The 17115-nt window shown below is 33.2% G+C and overlaps 1 protein-coding gene across 1 annotated transcript; it reads left to right on the plus strand.

Annotated features, from left to right (window-relative positions):
• The first annotated feature begins 4293 nt into the window (after positions 1–4293).
• LOC121764702 (60S ribosomal protein L30-like) lies at positions 4294–13835 on the plus strand. The gene is made up of 6 exons (XM_042160718.1): positions 4294–4340; positions 9653–9758; positions 9861–9962; positions 10477–10545; positions 10637–10655; positions 13792–13835. The coding sequence occupies exons 1-6, from the start codon at positions 4320–4322 to the stop codon at positions 13811–13813; spliced, it is 339 nt and encodes a 112-aa protein (XP_042016652.1). The 5' UTR covers positions 4294–4319; the 3' UTR covers positions 13814–13835.
• The last annotated feature ends 3280 nt before the right edge of the window (positions 13836–17115 follow it).

Below are 17115 nucleotides of genomic sequence, written 5' to 3' on the forward strand. Positions count from 1 at the left end.
CTATTACATTACTATCTTTATAAATAAAAATACAAGAAATATATCAATTAATTTGTAAGAATTAGACATTTTATAATAGTAATAGATTTACAGATTATTTATTCACAGTTTTCATTAGTATTTATTTTGCTAATATTGATTTTTTCTTGATTTTATCAGATAGAGTTAGAGAGCCAATCAAGAAAAGTGTTTCCCACTTCCGTAAACCAAAACGAGCAATTTTCAATGTTCGAAAAGCCTATTTCTGGCCAAATCTTAATGCAGCTTGATCCTTGGATTAGACCCTACAGGTAAAATAATTATTTTATTTCTTCTCGTTTAACAAACTTTTTTTAAAAATTTCTAGTCCAATTAATGCATATATGATTAATTTTATTGTTTATTTTTACAGCGCCAAAGTTCGTGAAAGCATATTTCAAGACTTAGAAGGAAAACAAGCCATGAATGAGAATATGTTTTCATCAACAAATACACTCAATCATCCATTCCCATCAAATTTATCCAAAGCTCCAATTCAACAATCTTCATCAGAGGTACAACAAAATTAAGACCAATTTTAATTTGTACTACTATAATTTAATAAGATTTTTACATTTATGTTACAATAATGTCTTGTAATGGATCGAACTGTGGTATCAATTTTCAAGGCCATAACAATGCTAATGCATTGAAAGAATGAGTTATACATTTTCACAACTTTTTTCCCCAAAATAATTCATGAAATAGAATTTCACAATTTACAGCAATCATTGATGATGGATCATCAATCCTTGTTCAGCTTCCATGACCACGACAATGCATCTTCAGTAAGTGTGTGTTGTTTTGGAAATTTATATGTAACAATGTTTTGGAGTATTATTTACTTACAAGTCTTCAGAGTCAAATTAATGTTATATCTTTTGTTAATGTCTATTTGCAGGTTGTTTTTTCAGATGCAGTTCATATGTCTACTCAGAATTCTCGGAACATGCATTTAGATCCAAGGTAAAAGATAATTTGAAATTATTGATATATATTTGATACAAATCTATAAAGTTCCATTCCAAAACAAATTGGTTATTGTATGAGTGTCCCATGTGGCTTTCGCGTCTATCTTTACACTGATGTGGGATATTATTATGTTTATGTTTCTTTCCTTCGCCAAAATACTCCTTCAAACCATTCAAATGTGAACTTTGCATGGGTTGGACTTTTTCTGATCGGTTAATAGAAATCTATATGATTCAGTTCTAAAATCAATTAGTTACCCGTTAAACCTATATAATGATTTGAGTTCAATTTTTACACTAATATGGGATATTATTATATTTATTTTTCTTTCATTTTATAACATTATACTCTCTCCGTCCCAAGGTAGTTGACTCGTTTTTTTTTCCACTTATTTTGCAATATTGATAATAAATAGTTAAAGTGGAAAATAATAATGTAAGAGAAAGAATAGTGTAGAGAAGAGTTTCTTTATATGATTCTGTCTTTTAAGTTTCTCTCCACTTTAACTATTTATAATCATTTTTGCAAAACGAGTGTAAAAAATATGACCTAACTACTTTGGGACGGAAGGAATATATGCATAAGCAAAGTGAGAATATTGACAACACTCTCTTTTCAATGACAGCAATGCTAGAATTGATAATAATGTGGACTTTCGCACTACAAACTTCGACCAAATGCAAAGAAATTACCAACAATTCCATCACGAGAAGGAAGCATCTCAAGGGCCACAATTTGACAATCTTGCACAAGTAATTCAATACTTCTAGTATCGATGCTATTGTAAAGAAACCATTGTTTGCATTTGGAAGGTTGTAATCTAACTAATGCATTTACTTTTGTTGCATAAATTTTCAGGAAACCGAGGAAGATAATAAGCTTGGGAGTTTGAACCGGCAAAAGAGTAGTCCATGGGAGTGGGATGACTTGCTTCTCGATGAGACCTTCAATTTCTAAAACATGCCCCCACTTTGAGACTCCACTTTTCAATAATGCAACATATATCATGAGTGTTCTATACAATACATGCGCAATTTTAATTTTTGTATTTCAAGAATCTTACATATCTTCTTTTAACGATGGGTTAGATTTGGTGTTTCTATTTAAATTTCATTACCATATTGTTTTTGCACAATTTTCATTATATGCATTTCAATCATCTTACATATCTTCGGTTAGATTTGGTGTTTCTATTTAAATTTCATTATGATATTGTTTTTATTGAATTGAATGAATGACAACAGAGGTACTATCAATACACCTTTATGTAGTGTATAAAACTCACTAACTACTTAACTAACTAACTAATTCCTTCAAGCTTCATTGCTTCATCTTCTTTAGTTATGATCAGTTAGATCGACGGTTTCAACATCTCCCTTCTAGATGGACGATATATAGAGGTGAAGTTCATCTTGTACAATATCTCTTAAAATGCACCCGCTCCCAGTGGCTAGTAAATAGCAAGTTGAAGATTATTTTAATATGCACTGGCTTGATATTTTCCTCCAAGTATTTCTCGCGAACTATATGACAATCAATCTCCATGTCTTTGGTTCTCTAATGAAACACTAGATTTGAGCTTATATGCACAGCCGCTTGATTGTCACAATACATGGGACCGACTTATCTCTCTCAAACCCAAAATCTTCTAGCAATGCTATCATCTAATTAAATGACCTCACAACAAGCTTGAACCATTGCTCTATATTCTGCCTCTACATATGACCTAGTACAGTATGTTGCTTCTTTGCTCTCCATGAGATAAGAGATGATCCCAAGAACATGCAAAAACTTGTCATAGAACTTCTAGTATTTGGACAAGCTGCCTAATCAATATCTGAGAAATAAGTGTAGATAAAGATCTGCATGAATAAAACAAGCCATGCCCAAGTGTACCCTTCAAATATTTCAATCACTTTTTCAGCAGCAATCATATGTTCCTCACAAGGCTTAACTAGCCAAGAACTGACTCAGTTTGTGAACAACAAAAGTTGTACTAGGCCTAGTGATGCACAAATATAGCAACTTCCCTATCAACCTTTTATATTTTGCAGGCTTAGCAAGTGATGCTCCTGCATCTTGTTGCAACTACCTAAAAGAATCCATAAATTGGTATAGATGAGGGTTGTAGCCCTAAAGACCAGCATCAGATACTAAATCAATGGCATATCTCCTTTGAGATACAAATATTCCCATTTTAAGATCCTTGAACTTGAAATGCTCTCCAAAAATTTCTTAAATTCATCAATTGTCTTAAGATCACTGTTTGCTTGCTACCAAGATATCATTCACATATGACATATGTAACTATGCCAAAGAAGTTGTTGTTAAGTCTATGTTATTTGTTGTTGAATTGAGCTGAATTGCTCCAAATGGAGGGTAGCTGATTATATGAGTATGGTTGTTTTTCTCTAGATCTTGTCATGGGCGTTTATATTGGGGCATTCTTTTAAGGAAGAGGATTTCTTTAAAATGTAGTAAAATTTACTGTTTTCTAGAGGTACATGTAGAAAATGTGTGGTTGGCTATGTTTTTGTTATTTTCCTAAGCTTATGGTTTTCTTTGGCTATCAGAATTTCATAAGCATTTACTCCCTTCGTCCCACGTTACTTGAGGTGTTTCTTTTCGACACAGAATTTAAGAAAGTTGTATTTAGTGAGTTAAATAAAGTAAAATAAAGTAAATGAGAGAGTAAAGTAAGAGAGAAAAGGGAGAGTAAAGTAAAAAAAAGAATAAAGTAGTTGTGATTAAATGTTTTATTTTTAGCTAAAAAGAGAAATCAATCAAGTAACTTGGGACTACCCAAAATGGAATACGACTCAAGTAACATGAGATGAAAGAAGTATTTATCTTCTTATTGTCTGCTAGACCAGAGACCCTCAGAAATATTTACCTTTTAAAATATATGATTCATAAACTCTTTAAGTTGTTAATTTTGCTAACTCATCAACGCTATGTATTAAAAATGTTAATACGAAAACAATAAAATGTCAACCCATATTGTCAACACAATATATTGAAATGTCAACAAAGTTATGTGTTGACATATTAATGTCATCTTGTTGATGAGAGAGTTAACAACTTAAAAAGTTAGGGATTGATATATATTTTTATCTTATCTTCAAAATAATGACCTATTTATTATTATAATTATTGTTGAATAATTCGAATATCTCAGGCTATTGCGTAATTTCCAAAACATTGAGGACCGAAACTGAAACTTCCAAAAGTTACACAGTAAAAATTAAACCCTTCAACCCCACTTATATCTGTATCACTCAGTGCCGATTTAGGGTTTCTGTTTCGTCTTCGCCGCAGACTCATCGACAATGGTGGCCGCCAAGAAGACCGTACGATTCTCTCCGATTTCGGATGATAATTCCATATTTTCGTTCTTAATTCCTATCAGAACAACAACATCCATGCACAACATTCATGCACACAGCCGCATCTACATCACGTCCATGCAGCCTCCCATGCATCCTAACACACACGAGCACATTCCATGCAGAAGAGGCTAATGCTTCAGTTAGTTAGTTAGTTGACAGCTGGAGTTAGTTAGATTTCAGTTTATTTGTTAAGTCCTTTGTTAGTTAGATTCAACACCAAGTATATAAGGTGTCTTTGTATACATTTTGAATTCAATGAATAATATCTCATATTTTCTCCCAAGTTCTCTCTCACGGTTTCTCCAATCGACTCTATTATTCTATCTCCATAGAACTATCATTCTATCTTCACAGAACTATCATTCTATCTTCACAGATTTATCATTCTATCTTCATAGTTTCATCATGGTATCAGTGACAAAATTGCTTCCGCTTCTCTGATCTGAATCAGATCTTCTCTCTAATCCGTTCATCCTCGACGTCTTGAGCTCCTGTTTTTCCAGATCTTATCTCCAGTTCATCAATGGCCAATCGAAATCGTGTTCCTCAAATAAACTCGGAGCGACAATCCTGGCAATCCTGGCATTAATCTGGTTCCACAACAGCTTACTGGTTCCAACTATGCAACTTGGAGCAGAGCCTTTAGCACGGCTCTCCTTGCCAAAAATAAACTCGTCTTCGTCGATGGATGCATCCTCAGGCCAGCTCGAGACGATCTTCTTTATCATCCGTGGATCCGATGCAACAGTATGGTTACTTCATGGCTCCGCAATTCCCTCTCTACACAAATCTGCTCCAGCATCATGTACCTCGACGATGCTTATGCAATTTGGTTCGATTTAAAGGAGCGCTTCTCCATCGCTGACTCTGCTAGGATCTACCAGCTTCGACAACAGCTAATGACACTCTCTCAAGGATCGTCGGATGTCTCTACTTACTTCACCAATCTTCGCATACTATGGGATGAATATAAGAATACTCAACCTACCTCTTGGTGCTCATGCAACAGATGCACTTGTGAAAGTACTTCAAAATGGAGCCAACACCAAGAGAATGAATGCACTATGCAATTTCTCATCGGCTTGAATGCTTCCTTTTCTCAACTGAGATCTCATCTTCTATCCATGATTCCTTTACCTTCTCTATCTAAGGTTTTTTCATTGGTTATTCAGGAAGAAAGACAGAGATCAATTGATGGAAATTCATCATCATCCTCTACATCTACTCGGATTCCACCTACCACTAGTGAACTACCCTATGCCAATGCAGCTTCTTTTTCATTCGGCAGAGGTTTGAACAAGTTTCTATGCTCTCACTGTGGTAGAACAAACCATCCAGTTGAGAAATGTTTTATTCTCCACGGTTTTCCACCTGGATTTGGCTGAGGAAAGGGAAAATCTACTCCACATTCTACTGGTTTTTCTGGAAATTCAAACTCCAATTCCTCTAGATTTGCTGGAAATTCAAGTTCTCATCAGCAGCGTTTTGTGAATTTTGTTGAAGACACTGCTAATCTACCAAGTATTGATCAATATCAACAGCTCATCATCCTCTTACAAAGTCAGAAACTCAACAATCCACCTCCATCAGCCAACACACCAGTATCTGATCTTTCAGCTCCATCCTCAGCCAATCCTCTTGTCTCCAACAACTTCTCTGGTACTGTTTTCTTCTCTCCTTCCATAAACTCCATAACTTCATCATGTTCTACTTCATCTACATGGATTCTAGATACAGGTGCTACCCACCATGTTTGCTTCGATCAATCTCTTCTCAATTCAGCCACACCAATCTCAAATGCCTCTGTCAATCTTCCAAATGGAAACACAGCACCTGTCACTCATCTAGGTACTGTGAAGCTCACTTCTCTCATCACCTTATCATCAGTTCTTCATGTACCATCCTTCTCATTCAATCTGATATCCGTTAGTGCACTCACTCACAATTCTGATTGCACTGTTATCTTTACTCACAATAACTTCCAAATTCAGGAAGCTTCACTGGGGACAGTGATTGGGAGGGGTAATCGTGTTGGGAATTTATACATCTTTGAGTTCCCAGAGTCTTCTAGCAACACCACAAATGTATCCCCGCCTTGTTCCAATACTGATGTAATACCACTTTTGAAATCTGCTTTTGTTATTCAGTTGTAAGTCTTGATCTTTGGCATCAACGTTTGGGGCATCCCTCACTCAATAAATTGAAACTCTTATCCAATATATTGTCTCCTTCAAACTCACATCTGTCTTCTTGTCAAATATGTCCCATTGCTAAGCAAAAGAAGCTCCCCTTTCCTGTTTCCACATATACATCCTCTGAGCCTTTTGATATGATCCACTGTGATGTATGGGGGCCTTTCTCCACCCCCACACATGATAATTTTCAGTACTTTCTAACCATAGTGGACGACTTTTCAAGATTTGTATGGACTTTCCTCCTCACACAAAAGTCTGAAGTCCAACCTGTATTAACTCAGTTCTTTGCTACCATTCACACTCAGTTTTCCAAGAAAATTAAAATCATGAGAAGTGACAACGCACCTGAGTTTAATCTCCACACTCTTCTCTCATCTTATGGTACTATAGCTCAGCATTCTTGTGTGGAAACCCCACAACAAAATGCAAGGGTTGAAAGAAAACACCAACATCTTCTCAATGTAGCGCAACCTCCTCTTTCAGTCTCACTTACCTATTTCTTTTTGGGGAGAGTGTATCCTCACAGCATCATTTCTTATCAATAGAACCCCATCCTCTGTTCTTCTAGATAATACAACACCTTTTCAAGCTCTATTCAAAAAGCCACCCTCTTATTCCAATCTCAAAACCTTTGGATGTCTTTGTTTTGCATCCACACTTGACAGAAGCAACCATAAATTCTCACCTAGAGCCATCAAATGTGTCTTCATTGGCTATCCCTCTGGTTTCAAAGGATATAAAGTCATGGATATAGACACTAATGAGATTTTTATCAGCAGAAATGTCTCATTCCATGAATATGATTTTCCATTCTCATCTCAGCCTCACTCCAATTTTCCCTCTCAGTCTCATTCTGATCCTTTCAGCTCTCTACATCATCCACCTCATACTGATCATATTCCTCAGAATCCTCACACTTCTTATCTCTCCAAGTCTGGCAGATTACTCAAAACTCCTTCTCATCTCACTGATTACTTATGTAATTCAGTCACCACATCCTCAAAATACCCAATCTCATCTTACTTCTCTCTTTCAAAATTATCTCAGCCTTACCTCCAATTCATCATCCTACTCTCCACACTAAATGAACCCTCTACCTACAAAAAAGCATCTCAAAGCTCAGAATGGGTTCTGGCAATGCAAGAAGAGCTGCAAGCTTTGATTAGAAACAATACTTGGTTGATCACTTATCTACCTCCGGGTAAAGTCCCTATCTCATGCAAATGGGTATACAAAATCAAGTTTAAAGCAGATGATACTGTGGAAAGATACAAAGCTCGTTTGGTTGCAAAAGGTTTCACTCAACATGCTGGTGTTGATTATCATGATACCTTTTCTCCTGTAGCCAAACTCACTACTGTCAAACTCATGCTTTCTCTTGCCGCTATTAAGGGTTGGACCTTGGCACACCTGGATATTAATAATGCATTCCTATATGGAGATTTGGAAGAAGAAATCTATATGACCTTGCCCCCTGGTCTAGTTGTTGATGATCCTCCACCTGGATCTGGACAACTTGTTTGTCGATTGAAAAAGTCCTTATATGGTCTTAAACAAGCCTCCAGGCAGTGGTACCTGAAGTTCTCTCAAGTTCTATCTGGGTTTGGTCTGACTCAATCTCCTTCAGATCATTCTTTCTTCTACAGACAATCTCCAACCAGCCATTTCTTTGGTATTGTCATATATGTGGATGATATCTTAGTAGCCAGTAGTGAAGAGAGCATGATTTCTGAGTTTAAATTCTTCCTTACCAATCACTTCAAATTCAAGGACTTAGGCTATCCTAAATATTTTCTAGGCATTGAAATTGCTAGAAACAACACTGGGATCTTCATTTCTCAGCATAAATATGCCTTAGATCTTGTGTTTGATGCTGGTTTGCTTGGATGCAAACCTGCCTCTACCCCCATGGATTCCATCAAGCAGCTACAAATGGATGCAGGACCTCCACTTGATGATCCCACGGCTTACAGAAGACTCATTGGAAGGCTGGTTTATCTTTGTATCACAAGACCTGACATCACATTTGCTGTAAATAAACTAAGCCAATTCCTATCCAAACCCTGCTTAGATCACTCTCTTGCTGCTGAAAGGGTTCTTAGATATCTAAAAGGGACAATTGGTCATGGCTTATTCTATTCAGCTCAAGCAGACATCTCTCCTAGCATCTTCTCTGATGCTGATTGGGCTGGATGCCCAGACACCAGACGCTCCATCTCTGGTTTTTGCTTATTTATTGGCACTTCTTTGATTTCTTGGAGATCAAAGAAACAACATACTGTCTCAAGGTCCTCTGCTGAAGCTGAATACAGGTCCATGGCCCTCGCTTGTTGTGAGATAGTTTGGATAATTGCTCTACTTAAGGATTTCGGCATAGAGATGAAACAACCGGTTCCCTTGTATTGTGATAGCCAGGCTGTTGTTCACATTAGCTCTAATCCGGTTTTCCATGAGAGCACAAAGCATATCGAGATCGATTGCCACACTGTTCGTGATAAAATTCTTGAAGGAGTGATACAAACCATCCATGTTCACAACAACAATCAATTTTCTGACATATTCACAAAGCCCTTAGCTGCTGCTCCTTTTCACAACTTGTTGATCAAGATGGACTTTAAAACTCTGTACGGTCCATCTTGAGGGGGCCTATCAGAACAACAACATCCATGCACAACATTCATGCACACAGCCGCATCTACATCACGTGCATGCAGCCTCCCATGCATCCTCACACACACGAGCACATTCCATGCAGAAGAGGCTAATGCTTCAGTTAGTTGGTTGGCAGCTGGAGTTAGTTAGATTTCAGTTTATTTGTTAAGTCCTTTGTTAGTTAGATTCAACACCAAGTATATAAGGTGTCTTTGTATACATTTTGAATTCAATGAATAATATCTCATATTTTCTCCCAAGTTCTCTCTCACGGTTTCTCCAATCGACTCTATCATTCTATCTTCATAGAACTATCATTCTATCTTCACAGATTTATCATTCTATCTTCGTAGTTTTATCAATTCCTAAAATCATACGAAGTCTATAGCTAATTCCTCGTTTCGCTGATTCATTTCTCTTCTCCAGAAGAAGACTCATGAGAGCATCAACAACAGGCTCGCTCTTGTCATGAAGAGCGGCAAGTACACGCTCGGATACAAGACCGTGCTCAAAACCCTACGCAACTCCAAAGGTAATTCTCCCTTTGTTCGTTAGATTTCTCTCATTGCCCTGCTGAATAAACTGTATCGTGAAGAGGATTTTTTAAGTTTTTAATTTCCTGAAATTTTCGTAGGTAAGTTGATCTTGATCTCGAACAATTGCCCGCCTTTGAGGAAATCGGAGATTGAATACTATGCGATGCTCGCGAAGATCGGAGTTCACCATTACAACGGAAGTAAGTGCTGATTTTGGATCCAATTTGGGCGTTTATCCTTATTCCCGTGCCGCCTTCTTAGATTTGCTTGTGGATTTTCATTGTTTATTTGTTGGTGCAAATGGTCGGTTAAATCATTCCTTTATTTTGGAGGCATAAATCTAGTGGAATTTTGGGATATTCAAACTTTGAAAGAACACCAAAACATTAACCCTTAACTAAATTATATACCAAAATTAATCTAAACAAATGTAGAACAGCAATAGGGAGTGCCTCAATGAAATGGAAGTAGCTGACAAATCATAGCTAGGGGATGTATATATAGTTTCTTTGATTACACGTTGCTGGTGATATAACAAACATGTGTTCTAAGACTATGAATTTTAATCAAGTTTGAATCAGGATACTTTCCAATAATGCTACTGATTTCTTTAATAATGCTTGTGTAGGATAATGAACATGGATTATCTTGCAATTGATAACTAGTTTAATCTGACACTTAAAAAAATATGTTGTGTATGTTGTGAATTTCCAGACAATGTCGACTTGGGAACTGCTTGTGGGAAGTACTTCCGTGTTTCATGCCTCAGCATTGTTGATCCTGGTATTGCTTGTCTTCTTGTTGCTTCTAACAATACATCAATTGAACACTGCACTGGTTTCTGATATTATCGATCGTTGTGTGTGTGTTATAGGTGACTCGGACATCATCAAATCATTGGAGTGGTGCTAAATGGCCACATTATGGCCAGCCATACAAGGCTAAATTAGTAACTTTAAGTGTTAGTTATTAAATAAAATATTAGTTAGAGTTAGTGGATAAATGAAAATTACATATATATCCTTAATCTTATTTTTGTTTTTCTAATTTCCTTAATCCCTTTATCTCGTTTCACGCTAATGAGAGAGAATTCACATATTTCAAATTTTGAATTAAGACACGTATTTAATAGTCTCATGTTGGAATTTGAATCAAAGCAGACCATAATTAATTGATTTTCTTATTAAATGCCCATACATTAATACAAGTATAAAGGCGTATTATAGCTACCACTTATTAGTGAAATTTAATCCATGAAAATGTGATCTATATTCTCTCATGTACATGGCATTACACGCCCTAATAAAGCTTAATTATGGTACAATCAGCTTGACAAAAAAATAATGGATTAATAAAAAAATATGAATAAAGCCCCAAAAAAGAATATAGTTCATAATGAAAATGTAAACAAAAAATAGAATATAAAAAATAATGTTCTTCATTCGGAATGAGTATTCTTAAAATAAATAATGAATGATAAGCTTAAAAATAGAATAATATATATATATATATATATATATTAATTTAGAATTGAGTTGTCTTAGAATAAAATATAGTATCCGTAATTGTATTTATTAATGTATTTTTTTTGTTGCTACAACATAATACACCAAATATTTGATATGTGGATTAGTATTTTTTTTACTGTAAATTCACCTATAGAATGAATTGGTATTAAACTCATAAGGACTAAATATTGCATGTGAAATCAATCTTGAAAGATGGTATTAGTGAACTTTGTCTCGATTTAACATTTGAGTATTCTAATTGATATTTGATTCGATTGAAAATTATGAATTAAGTTTAGAATTTCTATTATTAATAATATTAGATTAAATAGAATATTTAAAATTCTTAAATAATTTTAGATTAAATTGAACAAATGAATTGATTTTAGGCTTGTTTTAACTTTCATTTTATCTTACACTCAATTAAATAACCTAGTCAATATTAGATTTAATTCTCATACAAGAAAAAAATTCAATAATTAATTCATCTATTTTGTGATATTTGAAAACTGAACCACCTTTAAATTATTATTTAATCAAATTTAAATCTCATTATAAACCTTACTAAATTAAATAGGTGGATAAGAATAATTCAATGGTTAATTGTTTTGCAAAAATAGAACTTACTCACATTCAAAATGTTATTTTATCAACAAGTTTGGCGAGAATAATTTCATAATTGATCTATTTATTTTCTTATATATTAAAAATTAACAACATCCAAATTTTATTTAATTAATTTTAGGCTTGTTTAAACTTTTATTTTTCTTATAATCCTAAAGACGATCCAGTATTCTTTTTGGTTTGTCCTGCCCAAAATGATTCATTACTAAAAATAGAAATAACTTTATCTCTACTTTATTTTCTCCACATAACATACAAAATAAAATGGCATAAAATCTTGTATCATCTGAAAAATAGATCATATTCCTTAGGACAGAAGGATTACTCAATTCAACAACCCAGTTAAATATTAGATTCAATTATTAGACAAGAAAAATTCAATAATTAATCTCTCTATATTGAGATATTAAAATTGAACCACCATTAAATTATAATGTAATCAAACTTAAACCTCATTATAAATTTTTATAAATTAAATAGTTGGATAAGAATAATTAGATGATTAATCTATCTATTCTGTAATTATATAACTCAATCACACCTTAAATGCTATCTAACCCACAACTAATATCAATATAATGTTTTGACTGATTAAATAGTTTGGAGAAAATAATTTAATGATTGATATATTTATTTTCTTATATTAAAATTAACAACGATCAAATTTTTATTTAATTGGTTTTAGGCTTGCTTAAACTTTATTTTATATACTCAATTCAAAAACCGAGACGAATATTAAACTCAATTCTAGGATGAAAAAAATTCAATAATTATTTGAATTTAGATTCAGTCGAATATTAAGTTGACCATTAGAATTAATTGGACAATTGAAGATACTTTAATCTTTCATTCAGTGAATTATTTAGTTAAATATTATATTTAGTTGAACAAGTTAATTAAATATATATTTAATTAAACAATTATGTTTAGTAGTATTAGATTTAAGTTACTTAACTGAACAAGTTATACATTAAATTCATATGAGCATTCGGTTTCATCATATATTCAAGTTATCTTATATCCAGTTGTATCAATGAATGTTAAGATTTACGGAAAAATTTTAGATTTAATAACTTAATCAAATATTAGATTAATTTGATGCACTCATTTCAATTGATCTTTGATCGTATATTAAAATTAGGAATTTTAATTGAATCTTATATCAAATTGTTCAATTGGAGATAATTGATTCAATTTATAAATTTGCTGGATTAAAATAATGTTAATTGATATTTATGATTAAGTTAGTGCTAAATTACAAGCATGAGCATTTGTTTTTCTTTAAATTTTATGACCAAAAGTTCAATAATTTTTGGCTGTTTGTTCTAAAGCATATATGTATAATGTATTGTTGCGGCTTAGAATCCACAGGATAAAATAGAATAAGCTGGGCATAAGGAAGAATGAACCCAAAAAAAAAACAAATATGGACTCATTTTGGCTTTTATATAAACTTATAGTATAAATAAATAAAATGTAACAATTGACAATTTTGCATAAACTTATAGAAAATTGACAATTTTGTATAAACTTATAGTATAAAATCTAGTATTTACAATTTTTAAAGAAAACAAAAAAAGTGAAAGAAGATTTGAGAGGCAAGGAATATGTGGGAGGGATTGGAAGTGAAGGGATGAGAGAATTTGAAAATGAAAAAACAGAGGGAATGAATACAATGGTAGGGGCGAGGGAATTTGAAAATGGAAAAAAAGAAGCGCCCCTTTTGAGCAAGTTGGCAGGATAAAAATAGGAATATAAATTTAAAGTGCATTTTATATTATAGGGGCATAAGAGTAAGAAAAATTTTAGTTGAACCGGAACTTATAAACTAACCGGTTCTTTTATCTATTAAACCAAATTATGGCTGACCATAATGTGGCCACATAGCTTTTCCCAAATCATTGCCCGGTGATCACTAGTTTTAATTATTTACATGTCATCCTGGATCCCTTGTATCATTTTCTATATTTTATTTGTAGACATTTTTCATCTACAATTTTCTATGTTGTGTTATGGTCCAGCTCCAGCTTGGTCATGACATTGCTGGTTTTTGACAGTCATTCAACATTTTTGTTACATCATATGAAATCTAATTCCCTATTTTTGTTCATTTATTTCTGTCTTCCTTTGTAGCCAACGTTTTAATTCTGGAATCCACAATTTTATACATAGGCCATGTTTGGTTGACGGGAAAGTAAAGTTGACAAGGAAAATGATTCCTGAGAAAATGAATCCTGGAAATATGATTCCTAATAACTTTACTTTCCTATGTTTGGAAAATATCAGGATTTTAAATTTTATACTATTTGATTTAAACACCAAACTAAAAATATACTCCTACTTATTACTATTTTTATTTATAAAAAAGAATAATAACATAAAATTTTTAATAAATTATTAATTACAAATGATAATAATTATATTGTTATATTTATTATTAGTTTAAATATGCACTATCCATCTTAATATATAATAATATAATTGTAATTATAGTTACGTGGAGTATTATAATCATAAATGATTATAATAATAAATATGATTATTATAATTATAATTATAATATTTACGGATAATATAATTGAATAAATTTTATAATTTAAAATTTCACTACGACTTTATTGATTAATTATTAATTTATAAAATAATAATTATTAATTATTATCATATAATTTGTACTATTTTATAGTTATATTTTAATTATTTATTAAATTATTAATTATTATTATGATAATTACAAATATATATAAATATTATAATAATATAGTTATGATTAGGATAATATTAATTATAGTTATTTATTATACCGAAATTAAGTCTGATTTATAATTTTATGTCATTTTTAATACATTGTAGTAGTAATAATAATAATACTAATAATAATAATAATAATAATAAACAATTGTAATAATAAAACTATACTTATATTGCATTAAATATATAAGAATCATAAAACAAGGAAAAAGAATACCTAAGAAAAGCTAGGATTCAGAATGCTGGAAAGTTGTACTAACTTTCCATGTTCTTGGATTCTGATTACTTTCCCAGTTTGATTAAAAATCGAAACAAACACAAGAATTTAAAATTTTAGGAATCAGATTACTTTACCAGACAGAATCCTGGCAACCAAACATGGCCATAGTGGATTGATCTAGCCTGCCAATTGGAATAAGATGTCATGTTTCCATATGGATTGGTATTAATTTTTATACGTATTCATATAAACTGATCTTGTTAGAATCGTTATTTTTTTTTCACCACAAGGCTTCTCAACTATTCTCTATACAATTGAACTCGGAGCTTTAGATTTCCTTGAAATTTTTAATCGATACTAAATGATTTAAGAAGAGCAAGTATTTTTTTATTATGGACTAAGATGGATTGTAAACTATTTATGCGATGTGTTTAGAGTTTTTTAACATCTCTTGTTAACTAAAAAATCACATTTTCAATATAGTGGAGCCTTAGAGCATCAGCAATGGTTCGAATTATTGGCCAGACTATAGTCTTGCCACATTAACAATTCTTAGTCTGGCCCTTTCTCTGCAGAAGTCCGAACTAGTGGCCGGACTATCTTTTTCAAAACCCATTTTCATTTAATTTTTAATTTTTCTTTATTTTCACGTATAATAAAAAGCAATATTAAAGTAAGCATAATCTGTTTTATAGCCTGATTTTGGCCTTTGTCGGTTGACAAGTTGTCGTCGGGATTCATTTTGGAAAAAGTGAGTGGGTGAGATTTGAGATGAAAAAAAGAGATTAAGAAAAACGAATGAAAATGAAGTGTATTTATAGATTGAAAAGTGTTAAAAAAAAAGAAAATGCGTAACTCGTTCGTCGGCCTACAGTGACCGGACGAGGCGTCGGACGATTCACGGGTCCTGTGTCGTTCGCGAATGAACTTTCGTCTATCACCTCGTCCGTCACTGTGCATTGGGAGGAGGGCGGACGAGGGATCGTCTGAACGATCTCCACTCCATTATGAATGCTCTTAATATATACGCACAAACTACATCTACGTACGAAATAAATTGTGCTATGATTGTTCAAGCGAACGAATACATTAGCTGTGTGTGATCGTTTCTTCCATGGGATGAGATAAATCCTATCTACTAATAAATTACTACTCATAAAATTAAATTAAAGTTGCAAGATCGGAGGAAAAATGCGAGGTATAAAAAATGAAAAGTGGGATATGACGGAACACTGTAAAGTGTAAAGTAAATTAACACCAAGAGAGAAAAGTGTCAAAGACAAATTTGTGACTTTTTTTGGGAAAGCTTTCCACTTTTGACTTACTATCTGTTATTTAATTATTTTCCATGCATTGTATGAAAACAGAACCATCCATGTAGTGCGCAATCGACACCTGTACATAATGAGGTTGACTTAAAATAGCCACATTAAAGGTGTCCACAATAGGATAGACATGTCCAAGTCCAAGCCATAAAAACTTGGCCAAGACCAAGAAAACATCTTCAGAGCCACAAGAAAACTTGTCCATTCTAATAGTGGACAAGCTTAAGCCACAAATCTAATTATTTCTTCGAGTAAAGGCTAAAATTGATTCTGAATATATGCCCCTTTTACGATTTTGGTTCTATACTTTATCTTTTAAATTTTTGCATCTTGAACATTTCAACTCGGATCACAATTGGTCCTACACTAACGGTTCCGTTAGTTTTTAACGGTCAAGGGTTTAATCCCGATTTTGACCAAATTAAACTGTTAATTATAATTTTTTATTATTTTAAAATTGAAATCTTATATTCTAAATTATTTATTCTAATTATATAATATGAATTTAAGATTAGTGTTCCATCCTAAGTGCCACCTCTCGCCTTCCGCAGAGCAGCAGCGGCGGCGGAGCTTCGAGGATGAGGCCGACGCGGCGCCGGAGGTATTTGTTCCTTTGCGGGCTAAGCTGTGTTAAAATTCTTAATATCTTGTCCCACATCGAATTGGTAACGATCCTAGCTCACCTATAAAAGTATGGATAACCCCCCTACAAGGCCTTTTAAGGGGTGAGTGACTCATTTCTAATATGGTATCAGAGCGAGCTCAAGTCGATGATGGATTTTATCTCTTGTCCCACATCGACTTGGTAACGATAATAGCTCACCTATAAAAGTATGGATAACCCTCACCTAACTTGGTAACGATCCTAAATCACCTATAAAAGTATGGATAACTCTCCCCTTACAAGGCCTTTTAAAGGGTGAGT

The sequence above is a fragment of the Salvia splendens genome, chromosome 14 (assembly GCF_004379255.2).
Source record: "Salvia splendens isolate huo1 chromosome 14, SspV2, whole genome shotgun sequence".
NCBI lineage: Eukaryota > Viridiplantae > Streptophyta > Magnoliopsida > Lamiales > Lamiaceae > Salvia > Salvia splendens.